Genomic DNA, 22,376 nt, shown 5'->3' with positions numbered 1-22,376 from the left:
CATTCCATTCCCAAACTGCTATTTGAAGCAGGTGGGTGGAACAGTGGTAAATACCAAGCTGCCCTCTGTCTCAGAGAAAAACTAAAATGCAGACAAGTCACGGAGACTGACGGGCATGCATGATACTGTAAAAGTCTACTCACTCTGATGGAAATGCCAGCAGATTCATAAAAAGGTAACTGACAGTCCCCCTGGAGGGGAACTCAAACGGGGGTTGTCACTTTCATGGTGAAAAATCTAGCAAAGTGTGCAGTAATGAGCAGAACCAACGAGCGGTTGAAGATGGGTCAGAGCAGAAAATAAAGCTGGCCTTGCGAGAGTTGATATTGCCTCGTTCCTTTTGCAGAGTTCTTTAAGAGCTAAATAAGCACACAGGCAAGGAAGAGTAAGGAGGAAATCAAATCGTGGATATGATTCACCGAGATTGTCAAAGGCCTTGACACATGCCTTTAACAAAGTAATTACAATAACTCCGCCGGTGGGAGAAAAATTCCATCTCATCTGCCGACAGGGGCGCCCCGTCCCTTCCCCGCAGCCCCACCCCAGCAGATTGAGGACTTACAGACGGAAAACCAAAGTAGGAACAAAACATATAAGCTGAGAGAGCAAACACAAAAAGCAGATGCTGTCTGTGGCTGGTTTAGGGACTGTCTTTATTTAATGTTTTGAAAACAATCTGGGAGAGGAGGTAGACTACGAAAATCTCCCAACTTCCATTGTTTTTCCAAAAAGTGAAAGTCACATTAGAAATAGTTAATTGTAAGATCTCACGGAGCTGCCGAAAAGGCTGGAAAAGTGGCAAGACCCTTCAAGGTGGACCAGGGAGATGGTGCATTTAAGACAGGAGAGAAAAAGACAGAGTGGCAGTAGCCACATCCTCAGAGTTCCAAGTATTTTCCGAAGATCTCGGGCATTGGTTTGATGCTGAGAAACCAAGAAAACGTGGAGTCTCCCCCAAAAGAGCAGAGAAACAGAACAGAAAGCAGTGTCCCACCACCCATGCATGGGGGGGGGTGCCGTGAAGTCCTGGTCATCATGCTTTAAGAACGTCCTCTGGAATGCAGAGAGTTCTAGAGAATCTAAAGAGAGCCTAGAGCACAAGGAAGATGCTCAAGGAAACAGAGCAGCTATCGCATGCAGAGAGGGTTAAAAAGAGTGAGATTTCTTCGGTTGTGAACTCTAAGCCAGGAAGTGGGTACAGTGACTCAGGCTTTGTGAAATAATAAAGGATATGAAAAGAAAGATCATAAACCAGATCATTAGGAGTCCAGAAGACCTGAATGAGGCACACCCTTCGCTGAAGTCTGATTAAGCACTAAATTAACAAAACAGAAGTCTGTCTTCAACTGAGTGGTGTCTGAAAAGCAATTTGCTTAATATGCTCCCTCTGGAGCATTTCATGCTCTTGAGAAGCAGATTATGCATAAAAGAAACCATGAATTATAGAGGCAGGGACTAACCCCCATCCTGTTCTCCACCATGTGCCTGGCCCGGTGCCTGGCACACGGTGCTATTTCTTGAGGGAACAAATAAAAAAGAGCAAAGTATTTCAGTATCACCAAACATGGCACATCTCCTCAGAAAGGATGGTGACTTTGAAACTGCTCCTTCCTCTCCAGGTGCTTTTTCCTAAATCCCATGTGTTAGTCCTACACAGGAACCATTCCCACAACAACAAAATGATGTAAAAACCTGATGTAAGATTAAGGCAATTCAGCAAGATGTACTAAAGTAGTCTCTAACAGGAAAACATCATTAACAATAGCATTACTGTTATTAGTGTTTTTAGTATGTGTTTAGTGGTATTAAATATTATTTTTAAAGTAGTATTCTTCTATAATAAAAAAGTGTATAAGAAGATATTAGCCACATAGTTTCAAAATGTGAAGAAAATGCTGTGTTTTCATGGTTTTTTTCCACATTGAAACTGCTGTGTCGTACAAATTTTAGATTTTACAGGAAAACAAAGGTCACGTTGGACAGGATATATGTCTTATTTTCTTTTGAATATTGTCCAATTTGATACCTGCTGTACTGCAGGTCAATATCTATTCCCCTGAGGTCTGTGAGCTGATGTGAGCAAGTAGATACACGAGGATGGGAGGAGAGGGGGGACAATGGCTGCACCTGTGTACTGCATGTCAGGGAAACAGACACATGAAACCAAGAGGAAACTGATTTCAGAGCAAAAGGGGAAAATAATCAGAATCCAAGTCAGAGTTTAGTGGGGAAAAAAAAGAACTAGAACTTGTGAGTCCTCAGAAGTAGAAAAATACTAACTTGCTATGACAGAAATTCCCTTGGGTAAGGAAAAGATGCTTATGGATGTGTGATAGATAAATGAGAAACAAGAAGAAAGTGACACAGGAAGTTACTGATAATAATTAAAATGCTAGGGCTCCACTCCTTATTTTGTCAGTAACCAACAAATGTGTCTCTCTAAGCCTCAGTTTTCTTCTCCTAAATAAAGTCCCTTCCAGCCCTTACTCTTCTGTGCGTTTGAGGGTACCACGCATGTATCTAACAAACATCCATATGACTGATTTGAGGATCAGTGGAAACAAGCGAAACAAAGGCTCAATCTTCTATTCCAAAGAGCCAGTGAGTAACGTAACCAGAGGTGCAGTCAGGAAAGAGGGCTGGCCTTGAAGGTGAAGGACATCCAGGCATCGCTGGCCACCCTGCCCAGTACACTGAAACTGCTCCTGGTGACCCCGGGGTCCTCTGTGAATCTACCCCCCTCAACACTGGGTCTCTCATGACCTTTACACAGAGGCAATATTCTCCAAACAGGTCTCCTAGCCTCCTATCTGGCCTTTCTAAACTCTACCCTCCATCCTACCAGAACTATCTTCCCAAAACTTAATACCTAATCAGGTCACATTCTTCTAAAAGTATAATGGCTCCCCACAGCTTTCAGATGAAGTTCAAACACCTTAGCTTAAATAATTCAAAAACAATTATTTACTCATCCCTTCAAGAAACACCACTGAATACCTGTCATGTGCCTTCAACACAGTAAAATGCGTGACCATGTTTTAAGGCCACAACCCCCATCCATGCCACTCTAAGCAGAGCAACGAGGAAATTTAAAGGAAGAAAATTTCAAATACATAGCTGCGTAGTCCTAACTCAACGCGGAAGCTACTGAAACACAAAGCCGTAGGTGAGGCTCAGCTGTGGACCTGCTGGAGATCAAGGCTGGAACTAGGCAGGGGTGGATTTCAGCTCTCGTGAGCAACAGGGCTAACAGCACCGACGGAGCCATAGTTGCTGTTTAAGACCAAGGACTGTGGCATAATTATGCAGCCCATGAAAGGAAGATGAAAAAAGCTGCTTCTGCCAGCCTGAAACTATGAATTTTTGTTTGTTTTAATAGAAGGCTAAGTTGTCTAAAATGAGAGGCACACAGCAGCAGACACATCTTCATAGGAGGATCTGCCAGATAGGTTTGCCACTGACTGGACCAATTTGATTTCCGGCATCAGAGCTAGATGGAAACTCTGAGCCACAATATGGTTCTGGACTAGAATATTTTAGAGGCTGGGTGGTGGCAACCACAAAGTCATTAACAAGGGGTAAGACAGAAGGGGAGGGGAGGTTCCTATTTAATAGGAGCCTGCAAATCAAATTTTTGAAAAAGAACATTAATGTTAAAGAGAGAACCAATGAGATCTACAATTCAGGAAAGAATTTACTCCAGAGGAAATGAAAATAATACCGCATTCTGAAAATGACCTTAAAATACTTCCCCCTTTAATATCTCTTTAAAGTTGACTTTAAAATATATCTCAGAGACCAAGAAAAAAATAACATCAGCTAAAAACAAGAAATAATTTTTGCAAAAAGGCAAAATGAAACAAGAACAGAGTTGGAAAAAACTCAAAATTCTGCAAATAAAACAGTCAGTGAAATCCAAACTATGAAGATTGAAGACAGGCCCAAGTCTTTAGAAAATACACCTAGAAACATCACAGCCAGAGTAGATGCCAAAAGAATGGGTACATTTTGTGCAGACTTGGGTCTTTCTTCAATCCTCAGCATCTAGCACAGTGTCAGGAATGGAGCCGGAAAACACACAGATTCAGTGAAAAGAAGGAGAGAGGCAGGGAAGGGTGATGGGCAAGGAAACAAGGAAGAGCTGGACTACAAAACCAAGGTCTTCAAGAGCCGAAAGGTGGCACAAGTTTGCCAGTCTTGAACCTGCCTTGGAGGAAGCAGGGCGGGTCAGCGTGTGCACGCGGCTCGGGGCTGCCTGGTGTCGCGGGTGCGGGTCTTTATTCTGAGCAGGACCACTTTGTTTATGGATGCACAAAGCTTAGGCATATTTACGATGGTTGGCAAAGTGGACGACCTAGAAAACTAGTGAGTGCCAATAATTTCAAGTTTCAGCATTTCTGTTATTCAAAAGAACATCACTTTCCTTTAAGATTTATTACAGTAAGACAAGGTCTTAAATCAGAGGTAATCTGTAAATGATGTTCTTTGTGTTCTTAAAAACGTCTGAGAAAGTAACCTTCCCTGGGAGTTCTCTAAAGTGAAATGAGATGTTGGTACCTGCTCGACCTCCCTGAAATTATTATGGCTGCTCTGGAGATTAACTACCCGAGAAGCGCAAGTGCCGTCTGGGCAGGTCTAACGTGAGCAGAGGTGCGGGACGCTTCTACGCTGCCCACCCTCAGCTGTCCCGAGCGTCCATCTGTGAAAAGCTCCAACAGTCTCCCCCACGAAACCTAGTCTTTCACCACCTTAAAGAGAGCAGAAAACATATTAAGACTTAAATAACAGAGAAAGTTGCATCAAGTTCATAAGGATGAGGTGCCGCACGATCACAAAGGTTTATTAACAGCTTATCTGCAGACTTCTTCTACACAAAGGTAGAATTTACACAAAGGAAAACTGCAAAATGAAAACGACACGAGGGGTGAAGGAGTGGTCTCCTGAGACCCTGAGAAGCACAACGATTCTAACCCCCGGCACAAAACTTGAATCTAGCATTAGTTTTACTTATCTCTCCGTTCACTGCTATTAATTTAGTGATCTGGGGAGCTGTCAGGGATATTCGGTAAAAGCAATTTATCTTTCAGGATAATCTCCAAACCACTCTCCAAAAATGTTCAGCTTTAAACGACATGGAATTTGAAAGTGAGGGCCTGGGTGGTGATGGAAGGTGAGAATAAGCAAAGAAGCAACAGGCCACGCTTTTTCAGTGGCCACGTTGAAAGCACCACTCTCTCTGCTTCACGTGGTAGAAGCACCGCAAGCCAACAGCGGAGCCCGAAACAGTCCTGCTGTGGGAAACAACGCCCGCCCTGCGCGGTGAGAGACACGCAGGGCCCTGGGTGGATGCCTTCACCGCCCAGACCCGGCTGCGCCAGGAGCCTCATGCTACTCGAGAGGCAGGAAAGGGGCTTGGGAAACGGCCAGGGAGCCCGCGTGGGAAGGCGTGAGAAGACAGCCCATCCAACTCCCTCATTCGTGTCAAGGGGAAAGAAGGCTGAGACTGAATGTGGGAAGGGAAGTGTTCAAACCTTTTTCAACTGTTTTCTGTTCTTTTCTATTTATATACATCCATGTAAAATACACTCAAAGTTTAAAACCCACCGAAACTTGTAGTGTCTCTTTGACATGCAAGTGTCTCTCATTTTATTTTACTTTCACTTTTTGCTTCAGATACACTGAGTCGTAATATTTGCAAAACTGGCATTTGATCGACCTTAAGTACTCTTAGTTTTTATTCAATAAACATTTACAGAGCAACTTCAAGACCCTGGCACGTTCTAGGCACCAAGCAAAGATCCCTGCCCTCGTGGGGCTTACCTTCTAGCGATGGGAGAAGAGGACAATGTAAAGAAGGAAAATCTAGGGTAAGTCCAATGAGATGAGCGGTATGGAGGGAAAAAGAGCAGGGAGTGGAGATGGGGAACATCGGCGAGGCTTCCCTGAGCAAAGGAGTAAACACAGGAACAGAAAGAGAGCAGCCACAGAAGCTCAGCTGCGCGAGACTCTCAGGAATAGCAAGCGTCCGGGACCAGCCGTGGGCCGGGCACCCGCCCAGTGCCGTTCCAGTACTCGGTCATTTAAGCACCATGACAAGTCTATGAGTCAGGAACTACTATTATATCTATTTTACATCTGGAAAAAATGAGGCTCAGCCCAGTTAAGGAGCCTGCCTAGGTCACAGTCGGTAAGTAGTAGAGATGGGCTTAACACCAGGGAAAAAGTAATAATACACGGGGAGCAACCAAACCACCACCAATACACCTCACCACGCGCTCCTTTGCATCAGTATTCTCTACACCCACAAGCTAGACACAGAGCCGGCAACCTGATTTTTCTGTGCAATTTAATACCAGGATGATGGTTCATTTTTTCCAAATACAGGCTGGCTGTGATTTAAATCAGGTTGCCTATGACAGTATATTTTCAGGTCGTTTTCCATAATCCAGAATATATTTTCCCATAGATGCACTATGGTAAACAGCGACTTAGTTTTCACACAAGCCTATCTGATTCAGAATGCAGCTAAATAATACACAAATTCAATTTTAAAAAGGAGGGAGTAATTCTTACTTAGTGTTTCGGTCTTCCCATGAGGGAAATGATACACTACATTCCATAACTTGTAGCTTATAATTTTCACAAAGCATCAAGAAGGCAAACCAAAAATAACTCCTCAACAAGCATGGAGAGCACATTACCAGGCCCTGGCACGGTGCAGAGTCTGGGAACAGAAAGATGAATGAAGCACAATCTCTGTCATCAAGGAGCCCACAGTATCTCAGGACACATACACGCAAGGACATCTTTAATGCCAGTCAGAGCTTTGGCAGGCGGTGACAGCATGCAAGAGGAAGGGAGCGAATAAACAGGCCCGAGGAGCCCGGATGAGCCAGGGCAGAGGGCCGGTCCCCGCTGGACAGATGGGGAGGGCACAGAGGGGAAACCAAGGCTCAAAGGCACAGGAGGACTTCCCCTGAAAGAAGAAATCACCAAAGCAACGTAAAATTAAGAAAAATATTCACTGCAGTCCTAGAACACAGAGAAGTGTTAATCTGACAACAGAAAACGCAAGAATTTTTGAGCGCCATGAAGCACGTATGACCAGATTGATCAGGCAAAAATAATCAGCGCTGAGTTACTAGTAACGACACAGACAGAAGCCAAAGCCTTAGACGAAGTCCCTCACAGCCCCGAGGGACCTGTAAGCCCGTAAGAGCAGCCACCTGGCTGTAAGACACGGTCCGGGGGAAACGGGCCACAGAAGCTGCCACGGTGATACCCCCACGCTTCTCCTGGAGAGGACAACCCACTCTGCAATGGGGGGGCCACGGACAGCTCAGAGTGGGCGACGCGGAAGCCCCGCCTCGCCGAGATGCTCAGGGACAAGGCGGGCCACCCCAGCCCCGGATCCCACCGACAGGGTGAGCAGAGGGGGAAGCTGGGACGAGGGACTCCAGCAGGACCCCCAAACACAGAGCGGCCAAAGCATTCACCGCTACCCCGTCTGGGGGAGGACGGGAAAAAAGGCAACTCCCACCCCCACCAGCATCCCCACAGGGACCTCCACACCTGCTTTATGGAGGACTGTGCACCTGGGGAGACGCAAACGGGGGCACGTCACTGTTCTCCCGCCACTGCCCCGACTGTGCCACGGCGGACGCCGCTCCCTGCGCAGCAGAGCTCTCGGACACACAGGGCGGGTCCTGGGACTCGCCGGCGACTCGTGACACCACCACTCCCATGTCTTCACTGCTGCTCCGAGCAGCCGGGCCATGGCACAGGGCGCAGGGCGCGGAGGCCACGCTCCGCTCTAACCCTCCCCCAACCCAGCTCCTCTGCCTGGAGAACAGAGCCCGGCCTGGGGCAGGACCACCTCCTCCCGGGCCTGCTCAACTGCCTGTAGTACGTATCATTTCTACTTGAAAGTAATTTCACAGAATGCAGTCACGTGCCCACACCTAGCTACAGAGGGAGCTGGAAATGTAATTATTATAGAAGGCCATGTACTCAGATAAAAATTCAGAAGTCTAGCCCCAAGGAGAGAACAGAAACTGGATGACAACCAAGCTTCTCTGCCATAGCCCCCAAGCAGATTTCCAGCCAAGGAACGAGATGCCAGGCTTCCTTGGAGCTCCACCAAGTTTCCCGGCAACTCCTGTGACGCCCCTCCCCCGAGCCAGGAAGGAGGAGAGACAGTCGCGGACCCCAGGAAGCTGGCGCTCACACCCGATGCTCTCTCCCCTCTTCCTGCTCCGTCTGCGCTGAAGGCTGGGGAGAGGCAGTTAAGGGGTGGAGGGAAGAAGTGCTGGGAGAGAGCAAAGCTGGTCCTGAGGCTGCTTCCTAAGCCCTGAGGAAGGAACGGGGAGAAGCCGTTGACTCTCTAAGAATGGGAGGCTGTGTCGCACCAGGATCTGCGCTTCAGGCACAAACCACCCGTCGTGCAGAAAGAGAACATGACCCCCTCAGCATCCTGGGCGGGGGGGGGTCTTCCTATTAGGCGCTGTGGCCTTCTGGTCTGTTCCCAGGCAGCACACCTGGAGGGGAAGGCCCCCTTTTGGCCTGAGACCCCCCAGAGTTTATCCCCACTGACCATTTGGTGGTCAGAGGCCCCCTGCGAGAGCAAAGAGGCCCACAGCCGCTGAGGGGGGCTCTCCAGCCACCAACGCTGATTGGTTCACACCTGCCTCCATAAAAAGAACGGGTGATGGAGCGTCACAGACACGGCAGGAGGGTCAGAATCCAAACCCGGAGGGAGGGGAGCGAGCGGGGCGAGGCCAGGGAAAGGCCCTTCATCGGTACGTTCAGGGAGATCTGAGGATGCGCCACCTCAGAAGCAGGAGAAGATCTCTATGAAAAAATAGAGAACAACTAAGGACCAAGAAAGAGCACAGGAAATTAAAAACACAGCTGCTCAGCTAAGATGCTCAGTGGAGAGAAAACCAAATTGCTGATTCGAACACCAACTCAGTAATCCTCCCGAATGTACGGAAAGATGATGAGAACACAGGAGAAGCATAACCGTGACGGCCAGGGGCTCCTACAGTCACGGGGCTGAGAAGGAAAGAGCAGGAATCAGGTCCATGGAAACGTCCCTGAGGATCAAGGCCCTGAGTGCCGACCGCAGACACCCAGACCCTGGGGGGTTCCTAAACGTGAAAACAAAGAGAAAGTCGCCACGAGCCCCGCAGTATGAGTAAGGGAGGGAAGGGAAGGAGAAAATCCAAAGGGGGCGGGGAGGGAAAGACAATTCTAAATGCTAACAGCAGTAGAGCAATAAGGGTACAAACCCGAGGGAAAGGATTATGACCCCAGAGCTGAAACAAGATGTAATATTAAATGTGAAGACAAAAGAAAACCATTTTTTTAAATGAAAAGACTTGGAAAGCACCCCAACGCATTCTTCTCGGGTAAAATATTATTTGAGGAAGTACTTCAAAAATAATCATAGTAAATAATTCAAGCAATGGGCAGCAAACTATGAAGATAATAAATCTTAATTAGCCCAAACCCTGTTTAATAATGCAGTTGTGGAATTAACTGTAATTGTTCAGAAAGACAGTAAAATAAAAAAAGATATAGTAAAAGAATCTGACCTAGTATTTAAAATATAGATTACTTCTAAAAACCTAGGATTCAAGTAGGAAAGAGGAGATAAGCAAAAAGCATGCACAAGATTTCCTTTTATCCTTGGCAAGGATGCAGTGAGATGCAGATACTATTAAATTCTTGGAATTCATAGTTTCAAATATTCTTATGAGAAACAACCAGCCGAGTAGAGTTGGAATGCAGAACTCCAAAACAGCTGGGGGTGGACTATGGCTGAAATAAAATTAAATAAATAAGACACATCAGAAACAGAAGAAAAGAAAGAGAAAGCATAACAAGTTTAAAAAAAAAAACCAAAAACATACAATACAATGGCAGGAATTAGGACAAATTACAACAAATAAATCAATAATCAAAATAGACGTGAATGCCTTGAATCTTCCTATTGATACTCAAAAGTTCTTGAGCATTTAAAAAAAATCAGATACTATTTTCAAGACACCTACTCAAAACATGAAGCAGAAAGATTGAAAACTAGGGATAAACAAATGCTAACAAAAATAAAGTAAAAGTGGTAATACTAACATCAAATAAAGTGTAATTCCAGAAAATAGCATGAATCAGGAGAAGGATATTTTATACGGTTTTTAAAAGTAGGCTATAAAAAGAGAAAACATCGTCAACACAAAGCAACATACTAGTTTCCAAATATATAAAGTGAAAATAATTAGGAATGCAACAGAATTAGACAATACAATCATATTTGGGGGATTTCTACATGTCTTGAGAATTTGAAAGATGAGGTAGTCAAAAATAAACAAATGAAGGGAGCTGGGGAGGGAGGAGGGAGTGGAGAAGTGGGAGAGGCAGGCGATCAGGACAGGACACAGGGTGTCACTGGGCGGATGGAGAGCGCAGCGCCCTGGGGTGGATGAGAGGCGGGGGGCTTAGGAGGCTGGCGGGGACCAGATGAAACAGCCCGGCGGTCAGGAGCAGTCAGGAGCGGTCAGGAGCGGTCAGGAGCGGCGGGGCGGGTCTTTCCTAGCAGAGGGGAGGCGCAGAGGTCTGTGCTGGACGCACGGGACTCCCTAGGTGCACGGGGAGCGGGCGCAGAGGGAGGGGACCAGGGGACTCCAGGAAGGGGCAGTGCCCGGCTCTACCTCTGCTTGCACAGCAACAGAGGACTCTCCAGGCCTCCAGGAACCGCGGCCGTGGGGCGGGAGCAGAGATGCCTGCTGAGCCAGCAGCGCCAGGAGCACGCGTGTCACTCGTCTTAAAGCCCCGCCAGGCCACCGCGAAGGCACAGGGTTCTAGTGAAAGGACACAACAGGGTTAGGAGGGAAAACCAGTGGTGCTTCTTGTATATACACACGGAAATGAAATGCTTTCCGATGGCATTAACAATTTAATATTTTGGTATAGATATCTTATGAGCAGGACAATGTATTTGTAAGTGTTTAAACCTGTTATTAAATCCTATAATGTGTGTCTCTCTCTGAGGTCCACCTGCCCCTCATCTCTGCTTGCCCCCAGCCTCACTCACTCAAGATCCCTCAAAGGCTCCCCAGAGCTGCTGAATGCACTTCAAGGAACTTCTCAAAGCCGTCCGCCCTCAGTCTCCGACTTGACTTTTCCACCTATTTCCTGCCACCGCGCCTGCGTATGCCCATGACCATCACTACAGGCCCCTTTTATGGCCCACACACCAGAAGACTGTCAGTCTTTTTCTCCCTTAAAGCAGCGTCTCCCTCTCCAGTCTGTATTAGTCATAACTCCCATCACAGGAACAGCTGTAAAAGGAGCTACAGCTCAAAGCCGGGGCTGCAGTCATCAGCTCCTAACACAGAGCGGCAGGTGAGCGCCCGGTACCCGCCGGGACCACACACACCTCTCGCTGACCCAGCACAACAGTCAAGTCCACAGCACCTTTCATCCAGGAGGCTCCCGCGGGTCAGAGAATTGAAGGACTCACCCCGAGATCGCAGCATCAATAAGCTGGCTTGCCAGGATTCAAACTTAAATCGCACCCCACCACGTGCTTTTGTGGAACCCAGAAATCCAGAACAGTGAAATTACACATAGGAGAGGTAGAGCTGATGTTCGACAAAGTCGTTCTGTCAGAAAGTACCAGAAACAGAAAAGGAGGGAGGAATCACCTGGCCTGCCTTCAGTAAGAATCCCACTTCCCACTGTCCTTCTTGGACTTGGAGCTTCTCTCCAATTGCAATTTCCCATTGCTGGTCTTGAATAGTGTTCCTTACCATTGTAACAAGGGTTGGAATTAATTTTTTCTTCAACAATGTTTCATACTAAGAACGTGAATTCAACGAAGTTAAGAGTTCAACGATAAGGCGATGAAACAAAATCCATGTGTTTAACGGGTTTTATCGTGAGTCTCCTCCGTTCCCGTCGCTGCTCCAGGCGTGGGGACCCTGCCGTGAACGGAACGTATGAAGCCCTGGCCCTCGTGGAGCTTAGATTCAGGTGAGGGGGTGGACAGAGCACATTCAGTGTGTCGGGTGGTCACAGCAACAGACGAAGCTTCACAGAACAGCACGCTGACCACTGCCAGGCATCATTCTAGAAGCTTTGCTGTGTGAACTCAGCTGCTCCCTGTGAAGACTCTATGAAGGTGGCAGTTACAGCCCTAAGTTACATACAAGGCAACTGGCACAGAGAGGTTGAGCTATTTGCCCCACGTCCCAGCACGCTGATGAACGGCAGAGCCGGGGGTCAAGCTCAGGCGCTGTGGCTCCGAGACTGTGCCCTGCACAGCACAACCCTGACCCTGCAAGGCCAGGAGGACACAGTGGCCAGGGAGGCCTGCAAGGTGGCATCCCTGGAACGGAGACCTCAAAGCCATGAGAAAACGGGCCACACGAAGATCCGGGGAAAGAACGCTTCGCCTGGAGGGGACAGAAGCACCAAGGCTTTGGCGAGTCGCGGTCGCAGCGGAGAAGTTAACGTAGACGAGTGAACACGGAGGGGCCTGATGGAAACCAGGTGCATGCGGCAGGGGCCAGCGCGGTCACAGAAGAAGGTCGCCCCTCCCAATTTTGCTAGATAACACTACCACGTGACATAGTTTACACTGACATTCTGTTCTGTAGCCATAATTCACACAGCTGGTCAGACTTACTTTTTTTTAAACCAGCAGCTTTATTAAAATAAAATCCGCATTCATAATTTGAGATATAATTCACAATTCTGCATTTTAAATGTATGATTCCATGGCTTTTAGTATATTCTCAGACATGGGCGACTATTGCCACCGTCAATTTTAGAACATTTTAGCGATCTCAAAAGAAACCGTACCCACTATCAGTCCCCTCCCTAAAACCACTCTCCCCACCTTAAACAACCACTAATCCATTTTACCTCACTGTTGTCTATTTTGGATATTTCACGTAAATGTGGTCTTTTGTGATTTGCTTCCTTTACTTAGCGTAATGTTTACAAGGTTCATCCACGTTACAGAACTGTCAGTACTTCATCATCCCATCTTATGGCCAAATAATATTCCACTGTATGCGTATATCACATTTTGTTTATCCATTCACCAGCTGGAAATATTTGGATTGATTCCACCTTTTGGCAACTGTAACTGATGCTGCTATCAACATTCTTGCACAAGGTTTTGTGTGGACATATGTTTTCATTTCTCTTGCGTTGACACGTAGGAGTGGAACTCCTGGAGGGTATGGTAACGGTAGGCTTACCCACTGGAGGAGTTGCAGACTCTTTCCAACGTGGCCACACCATTTTACGTCCCATCTGTGCTGTATGAGGGCTCCAGCTTCCAACTTCTGCACCAACACTCATCGTTATCGGGCTTCTGGATTGCAGACATCCTAACGCGCATACAGTGTTATCTCACTGTGGTTTTGATTTTCATTTCCCTGATGACTAATGATGCGGAGCGTCTTCTCATGTGCTTATTGGCCATTTGTGTATCTTTTTTGGAGAAATATCTATTCAGATCCTTTGCCCATTTTTTAATTGGGTTATCTGTGTTTTTATTATTGAGTTCTAAGAGTTTTTATATTTTCTAGATATATATTCCATATCAGATACATGATCTGCAAATATTTCCTCCAATTATGTGAGTTTCTGTTCACTTTCTTGAAGGCATCCTTTGAAGCACAAAATTTTTAATTCTGATGAAGTCCAATTTATCTATTTTTTCTTTCGCTACTTGTGCTTTTGGTGTCAGACCTAAATATCCATTGACAAATTCAAGGTTATGAAGGTTTACTCCTATGTTTTCTTCTAAGAGTTTTATAGTTTTCACTTTTACGTTTAGGTACTTGAAATTGATAAGCTGATTCTAAAATTTATATGAAGTTACAAAGGATCGAGAAAAGTTAAAACAATCTTGAAAAAGAACAAAGTTGGAGGATTCACACTCCCCAAATTCTAAATTTACAAGCAACAGTAACCAAGAAAATGCTGTATTGGCATAAGGATAGACATATAAATAAATGGAATGAAATCTAGAGTCCAGAAGTAAACGCAGGGGTCTATGTTCAACTAACTTTCAACAGGGATGCCAAGACCGTTCAAAGGGGAAAGAACAGTCTTTTCAACAAATGATGCTGAGACAACTAGATAACCACATGCACAAGAATGAAGTCGGACCCTTATCTCACACCACATACAAAACAAGTCAAAATGGATCAAAGACCTAAATGTAGTAGCCTTAGTTTTATAGTTAAATTGATTCATTCTTTACCACCAACTTATTTTACTATGGTTTCACCATTCCGATATTCTTTTTTGATTCATCAATTTTTTGGTCAAACTGTATTCTCAAATGGTTTTCCAAGGAGTGCCTAGGTGCTATATAACCCATCTTCTGTTTAAAATTTGTTTTTAAAAGTCTGTCTAAAAAATAATCTTAAAGGGAAAACTGGATTTATAAACTATAAACAAAAGTTAGGTATCAGTTGGTGACAAACATCATGGAGATAAGGCAGGATGGATGAGGGATATACTTAGAGATTGAATTTTAAATGGAAACATACTGTCAAAAAGTTGTTCCCACTTCAATGTTTTTCATAATCTTTCTTTCTTTCACCTCAGAGGGTTCTTCTGGAGCTAATGCTGAATAAAATGAAAAAGCATTAATCTGAAGATTAACAGTTCTTTCAATGTCACTATTATTTATTCCTTAAACTGAAAATATCTTGTTATGAAATCCTACCCTCTACTAAGATGAGGGACTTAAATGTTGAAGACAGTTTGAAGCCATACAGCTCTGTTTCATAATAGGTTCAAAGAACCTCAGAAACAGACATAAGAGACGTATGACCCCAATGTCTACACGAGGAAAATTTTTAAATGCTCTAGCAGAAATCCCAAGTATGACACGTAAAGAACGCACCTGGATTCAACAGCTACGTGGTGAGTGCCTGGCACCTTCAAAGCACTGTCCCTAAGAAGGAATCCAAACTCAATGGAGTATTCCTGTCTTCACAGATTAGATGATATTTTGAAATAATGCCAGAAAAATCTATTAATCTTGCCTGGTTATGGAAAAGCTCTTGATGTGCAGGTTATTTGGAAAAGATGGAATTTTTTTGGAGCATGCTTTCTAACTAAAAAAAAGTCATGAAAAAAATAAGAATACATCTAACATGCAGGGTCTCTGTCTGAATATGTAGAATCTTGGCCAACATAAGACCATCTTCTACAATAGTTTGATAATAAAGTGCATGCTTCCTAAGCTAACATACTTGTAAAGGAGTATCAGAATGAAAATCAGAGCCCATCCATGGGATGACTGACCGCTTAGCCATAATTCATCTCTGCAAAGAGAAAGCCACGATGCTAATGTTGTTGCTCTCAGATGGTGATGATGATACCATTTATTTCTGTGGCTGCATCAGGACCCCACAGAGGTTTTAGGTATTATCTTATTAATATCCCTTACAGCTCTTTGAGGTAAGGAGAGAACACATATTATTTCAATTCTGCAAATTGGGAAAATATAAATAAAATACTTTACTTAAAATTCCAGAGAGTCCAAGCACTGTCAAGCTAAATGACCAGCAAGCATTCTGCTCACCAGGCCATAAGTTTAGAATGCACTTGTCACTTATACCCCGCCTGTTCTCCAAAGAATCTGCAACAAAAAGTAAAACAAAAATTTCCAAGTGGCAACAGCAGCAAATTCCAAGGGCACTTCTTAGAGTAAGACCGGCCAGGAACGAGGAGCTACAACAGGACTAACATTTTCCTCAATTATAATAGTACAGTCAAATTGGAATACAATAGCATTTAGCACGTTCTTGAATTTTGAAACCTGCCTTGCAATACGAAGGGATAAAATCATCTCAGGACTAAACTGACACCTTGCAAAGGTAAGAGAAAACACAGCCCCGGATTAGGGCCAGAGCCATTATTTTAAGCTGCAACTGCACCCAAATCCTGTTGACTATGACTCCCTTTCCAGTGCTATGTTTGCCCAAGATTATTTCGCCCTAAATTTCTGGTAAAGATCTAACGTAGGTATTTACATTTCGACAATGAGACATCTATAGCACATGTGAAATGAAGACCTGATGATACATTCACGGGATGCCCTGTACTATATGCCATGAAATTAAATCTCCTATGGTTACAAGTCAGCTTGGGACAAAAAGGCCCTTCTCTAAAGAGCGCAAAGCATTCAGAAGTCACCGAAATAAAAATGCACCTGGGTGGACATCTCTACATTTTGAACTATTTATTAGCCCTCTTTAGAGAACGATGCCAAAAGGCTACAGGGCAACCTTTAGAGAACAACAATTTAAAGAGGATTTATTAGTCGTACCACACCTACTGCCAAAAGGGGCAGAAGTACATGTAAAGCAGCAAAATTCTCAAAGCACTTTTTCTGGGTACAGGGCTCAGCAGGAAGCAGGAGCAAGGGAGGCCATGGAGAAGCCACTTTTCATTCTCCCTTTGTTACAACTTCAGAACAACTCAAAACTTGTCATTTAGCAATTTACTATAATATTAACTAATTTTAAAAATTAAAGTTTTTTTTTCATCTTAAGTTCTTCCACATGAAAAAGATATGCTGGGGAGTTCTGACAGCCTATGAGCTGCTAGACACAGACGACTTGATACAAAGACCCCACCCTCTGGGGTTGGTCGGATATTGTCATTGACTGAGGCTTTCTGAACTATCACTGGGCCTCACAGCTGCTACTGAAGCTCTAGACTTCTGGTACCATGAGTCAGGATGCAGGAAAAGAACTCCTGAACACTCCATCCACTTACATTTCTTACAATTGTACGGGGAGAGGTTAGGACTAATGGAAATAAGGGCTGTGGGATAAAATACCAAGGAATACAAAGACAGACCCTGATTTTCAGCAAGTTTTAAATGGGTTTCTGGTGTTTGGATTTAATACTGCTCTTTAGAAAATTATTTGAGCTAATGTTTGACATTAGCTGCTGAAAACTGTCTATAAAACACAGCAACTAGAATTAAACTAATAAAATCTTACCCAGTATCAATCCATAGATTTAATCACTAGATAAGGGTGATTTGAAATGAGTATAGATAGTTTATAAGTGAGAGCCTCTAAAGGACTTAAGAAGTACTTACGGGTACTTATAAACAAAGTCCTGCTTTAAGTAGTTTGAACATTCTTGCTAAAATCTTGTTTGCACTATTAGTTTGCTTAGTGGAACCTTTTTTCAGAGACTGTTACGGTGCGTTTTAATAAGGCTGTGTCTGGAATTGCTCAAATCCTAACTCAATGGGGCCTGGATTAATAAGGTTTTAAATTACCTCAGAACACAAGGCCGTGTGCAAGATGTTAAGTATCACCAGGATTCCGGAGGTTCAACCGTATGGTCCACCTTCAGAGCAAGAAAACTGTCAGTCCTCCAGGGATAATTTACCCCAGAGAAAACAACTGCCCTCTATGATTTCAACTCTGGAAAGGAATCACGTGGCTTGGAGTGGACAGACACGGGGTTCACACCCTAAATCAGCTGGCATCTTAACATGTGAACTCAAGTGTAACAGTTTTCATTTCTGTCAGCTTATTGCCCATCAGAAAACGCGGGGAGACTGAGGAAGCCTCAATCCCACAGCCCATTCCTCAACTCAGTCTATCAGGACCAACGCCTCACCTTCTTGATCTTCCACTAATGCATTTAAAACCCAACCATCTGTCTTCTCCATTCCAAACCCAGAGTGTTCAAACTCATGGAAAAAATCACAGAGACAGACCGATCGGCCCACATACGGCTTCCAAACTCACGGGATCCCTACCACTCAGCAAGCCTTTGGAATGCATATCCCTCAATGACACTGTTCCGTGTGCCTTAAAATACACTCCTTTCCTTGGTTTCCAAACACTATCAACTCCTAATTCTTCTACTTCTCTCATCACTCTTCACCAGGCCCTCGTCACCCAGGACACCCTTGACTCTCAGCGTTCCCAAAGACCAGCTTTAATCCCCATAGAACTCACTCCATCAGACTGAAACACTAATCACCTCTAAATCCTCATCTCTAACTCGACCTTCTGAGCTCCAGAAAAGCACGTTCAGCTGCCGCCAGGACAGCTTTGCCTGGACACCACCCCCCCTCCCCAGCACCCTCGCCCAGTTGCACCGGCAGAAATGCAGAAATCATCCAATCTTTTGGTTTCGGGGTGAAGGAGAAGAACTGGGTTCTGAATCTTTGTTCACAGCAGTTCGTTTTTAACAACTGCCTCAAAATAGGTTTTTATTTATTAATATGTAAACCTAAAAATGAATATTTTACATATTGTTTTTGTTCTGTCTTATGTATATTCTCTATATTAACTAAAAACACACTTTTCAACATCATTCTACTAAGTCTGCCCACCAATAATTTTTCACCACCTTTTCCATTCTATAACCAAAAAGCTAGCAAAGTATTTAACTTTCCCCCCAAATAAATCAATCATCACAAAATTACTTTACATCAATTTGACCTTTAAATTCATTTACATGAATCCAAAGTGCATAAAGTTTTCAATCACAGTGTTCAAAGCAGTTAGGGGAGCAATTTCCAAGGCATATTGCAAATATTTTGCCCTCAAATGTAGAAGTGTTTTGAGTAATATACTTAGTGTAAGCTCTAAGTAAGAGGAGAACACCAATCTGCTGTAATGTAATTTCTTGTCTTATAATTTTTCCTAGAGGTAGATACAAAGTGACCAAAAAGAGAGTTTCATATAGAGTAGTCTTTGTACTCTTTAAAATATAATAGAAAATAACGAATTACTTTAAAAACACCTAGACTGATGTGAGCAAGTTTTGATGGGGTGGAATCACTGTGTGAAAGCCTCATCCTTCGACAGCTTCAAGGTATGAAATTCGGTGTCTCCGATTCCCTCGTCGGAGCACTCATCCCAGGAAACCACACCCTCAAGGTTTCTTTTTATTTTTTGTGGCAAATAAAAAGCATGCAGCTCACTGAAGGAACACCGGACCAAAAGCAAATGATACCATTATATAATGCACCATGAGCTTTCCCCTAATTTAAAAAAAAAAATGATATTCTTTTACAATTCTAAGCATATGCACCTCCAGAGAACATTATCTTCCTGGTTATTTATAATGAAAAATTCTATGAGAAATTTACCCTTTAGGTTAATTAATGTCCTCTTGCTACTTCTCATCTTTTCATTCACATTCTCTTGAATGTGAGACTATATAGCTTAGTACTCTGTTTTCTCATTATGTTCTCAAATTTACTCGGTTTTCTCATAAAAGGACCTAAACTTTTCATTTCTTGGTGTTTGAAGTTTAAAGCCATCTGCACTGTTGAAAACATCCTCTAGGTCTTCCAAGTTAAGTTGATGACATTTTAGAGGAAAAAATTGTTCAAATAACTGTAGGATTCTCAGGAAAGCAGTTAATTCAGCTGTGCAAATGGGTATATTCTCATTTCTTGTGTACCTGGTTACAAAAATCTTTTCTGGTTCATCTGTAAATGAAATATCAAAACTTAAATGCTTCTTACCATGTTTGATAAAGAAAGTATACTGTGGCTTCATTTTATTATTTTGTTTAATTTCAGAATATTTTAAAAATTATAATTTCTACCCCATTTACCTCTGAAATACAAACTCCAACATTTGGAATTCACACCCTATTTACATTTAAAAATGCTTTAGAAATAAAAGGTAATAACTAAATAGAAACCACATCATCCTTCCTCATTGTTTGATTAAGAGGATGTAAATCAGCTCTTCATCAGGCAGAAACATTTTCCTGGCACTAAATCTCAGAGGAAGACTATTGTCAACATCATTTTTACTGAATACAGAGGATTCTTATTGCTTTTTCTATTCATTCTTCATTAAAAATTAAAGTACAGTTTGCTTTGTTAACTATTTACACCCATACTTCTCACACTTGCTTATGACACGGTCCTTCTTCAATGCCTGTGGGGTCGATATGTTATGGGATGGACTCAAAAACGCTCCTCCCGGCCACATCTGTCAAACAATGCTCAGCTCATCTACTTCTGACAAGAGCTCTGTTAACTAACGGTTCACTTCTGAGCTTGCGGATAAGTGAACGACACGCTCATATTCTACACTGCTGGACAAAAAGAGAAGCATATCTTACAGACACTGGACTAAAAATTAAGAAACTTAGCTTACTTTTTCCTCAAGGTACATCTGTAGGTCATGATATTAGAAAAAAGGCTAAAATATTTTAGATCTTGAATAAGTCTTAGACCAACTAGTGTTTCCTGCTCTTCCCATGAACCCTGCCAAAGTCCTCCTGCTCCCAAAATGGTCTCGGGATGTGCTCCAAGGCAGACACACCGAGTCTCTCCGTCCACGGCGCTCAGCTTAGCTTGGCAGACACCCTCACAGGCCACTCATTTTCTGGTTTGTGTGTCAGCTCCTGCTTTCTATCTCATCTGCTTCACCAGAAAAACAAGTTGCTGGATTGGTAACTGAGTTTATAAAAATGAAAACAGGAAGCGAGGTGAAAGTGCTGGCTTACTTTTTTTTTTTTAATTTTTTAAAAATTTATTTATTTAATTTGTTTTTGTCTGTGTTGGGTCTTCGTTGCCGCGTGCGGGCTTCTCTAGTTGCGGCGGAGCGGGGGCTACTCATCGTTGCGGTGCGTGGGCTTCTCATCGCGGTGGCTTCTCTTGTTGCAGAGCACGGGCTCTAGGCGCGTGGGCTTCAGTAGTTGCGGCATGCGGGCTCAGTGGTTGTGGCTCACAGGCTCTAGAGCGCAGGCTCAGTAGTTGTGGCACACGGGCTTAGTTGCTCCGCGGCATGTGGGATCTTCCCGGACCAGGGCTCGAACCCGTGTCCCCTGCACTGGCAGGCGGATTCTTAACCACTGTGCCACCAGGGAAGCCCCAGAAGTGTTGGCTTACTATTCTTATCTTATATTCAGTATTTCATTTAACCTTTATAACAATCCAAAGAAATGGGTATTATTTTCTAATTTAATGAATAAGTTTGTATCTAGTTCCGCTTCTTGATGGACCCTGTCACACTTGAGAACACATTTTGGGTCTTCTGTTCCCAGACTAATTCCCCACGTGGACGTTCAAATACGCTGAAGGCTCTCCACTCTGTATCTGCTGACACTCAGGCAATGAAACCATTAGTGAGAAGCGGCCGGCCCACCTCTCCGCAGGGAAAAAGTGCTCCTTAGGTGGCTTCATGTGTATACGCCTCCCACGTCCTACACTAGACCCGTGAAAGTAGCAACTTGAGGGGTGGGGAGCATTACCTTTAGATGTGCAATGAGATTTAGGAACCAGTGGTTTGGAAGACTGTACTTCAGAGATCTTAGGACCCATAGCTAACTGCTGGCAAAGCCAGAATAGGATCCAAGACTCCCAACTTGAAGCCCTGGGCACTTTCCACAAGGCCACAGAGACAAGGTTTTTAAAAGGCAGGGAACCTGTTCCACAAACACATTAGGTCTGAGCCCGGGGAAACCTTTCAGCCATGTCTGTATCATTCGTTTTAAACAGAATTCCCAGAGCCTGTTATGTTGATAGCTAAGAGAGCTCATTAATCACCTAAAAGCTGGGGTCTGGGTAAACATACAAGTTGAATAATAGATGGCATTTTTCCCCCCTCAAGTGTCTGGTTTTCCACCTTTAACTTTTTTATAGAATTTGTTTTTAAAAAACTATTTCATTCTGTTTTCCATAGTGACTTTAACATCATCTCTGCTACAAAAACCAGCAGGTCTAGAAAATACATCATGGATATATATATATATATATATATATATATATATATATATATATCATAGATATATATCATAGATATATAGATATAGATAGCTAGATGGATAGATAATCATGGGTGCATATAAACACAGAACATCACAATTTAACACAAGAAGGTAATCAACAGACTCCAAGGACAAATAAGATACAGAAAAAAAGTCTGTGTCACCTCAGTGGGGTTTTCAAAACGTCCTGAATGATTTTAAGAAACATACTGAAGGTATATTCATTCTATTAAGAGATGGGGTGAAGGTAAATATATGCATTAATCAGGGCCTGCAGTAGAAGAAAATCATGACCAGGACATTTCAAATCGGAATAATTACTGGCCCACATCCAAGTAAGTGACATCACACAGACATCAAATAGAAAGAGGGGTGTCTGCCACTGAGTATGGGAAGTTTTGTCTCTTGAAATAACATGACAAAAGTTATTTTTCTATCTTTCATATTTCAAGAAAAGGAGACATAACTCACACAACTATGGAAGGTTCAGGGGAATTTTTGGCTCTAATTCTCCAAAAGGATTTTGAATTTTTGTCTTCTTGAAAAAAGAATGATCAATGAAGGAAATA

At 43.6% G+C, this 22,376-nt stretch overlaps 1 protein-coding gene across 3 annotated transcripts in view; it reads right to left on the bottom strand.

The window, feature by feature from the left end:
- GMDS (GDP-mannose 4,6-dehydratase) overlaps nt 1-22,376 on the bottom strand; it is a 486,657-nt gene that overhangs the window by 282,650 nt on the left and 181,631 nt on the right. For 2 of the 3 annotated variants that reach the window (XM_068557602.1, XM_068557605.1), the window contains exon 5: nt 10,710-10,859. The exons of the other annotated variant lie outside the window; for it this stretch is intronic. In XM_068557602.1, coding sequence (XP_068413703.1) covers nt 10,710-10,859 — 150 coding nt within the window. The remainder of the gene's footprint in view (nt 1-10,709; nt 10,860-22,376) is intronic. 3 annotated transcript variants of the gene reach the window in all.

Source organism: Eschrichtius robustus, chromosome 12 (assembly GCF_028021215.1).
Source record: "Eschrichtius robustus isolate mEscRob2 chromosome 12, mEscRob2.pri, whole genome shotgun sequence".
In the NCBI taxonomy this organism is placed as follows: domain Eukaryota; kingdom Metazoa; phylum Chordata; class Mammalia; order Artiodactyla; family Eschrichtiidae; genus Eschrichtius; species Eschrichtius robustus.
The sequence above is the reverse complement of the archived record's forward strand: the minus strand, read 5'-3'. Positions and strand labels throughout refer to the sequence as shown.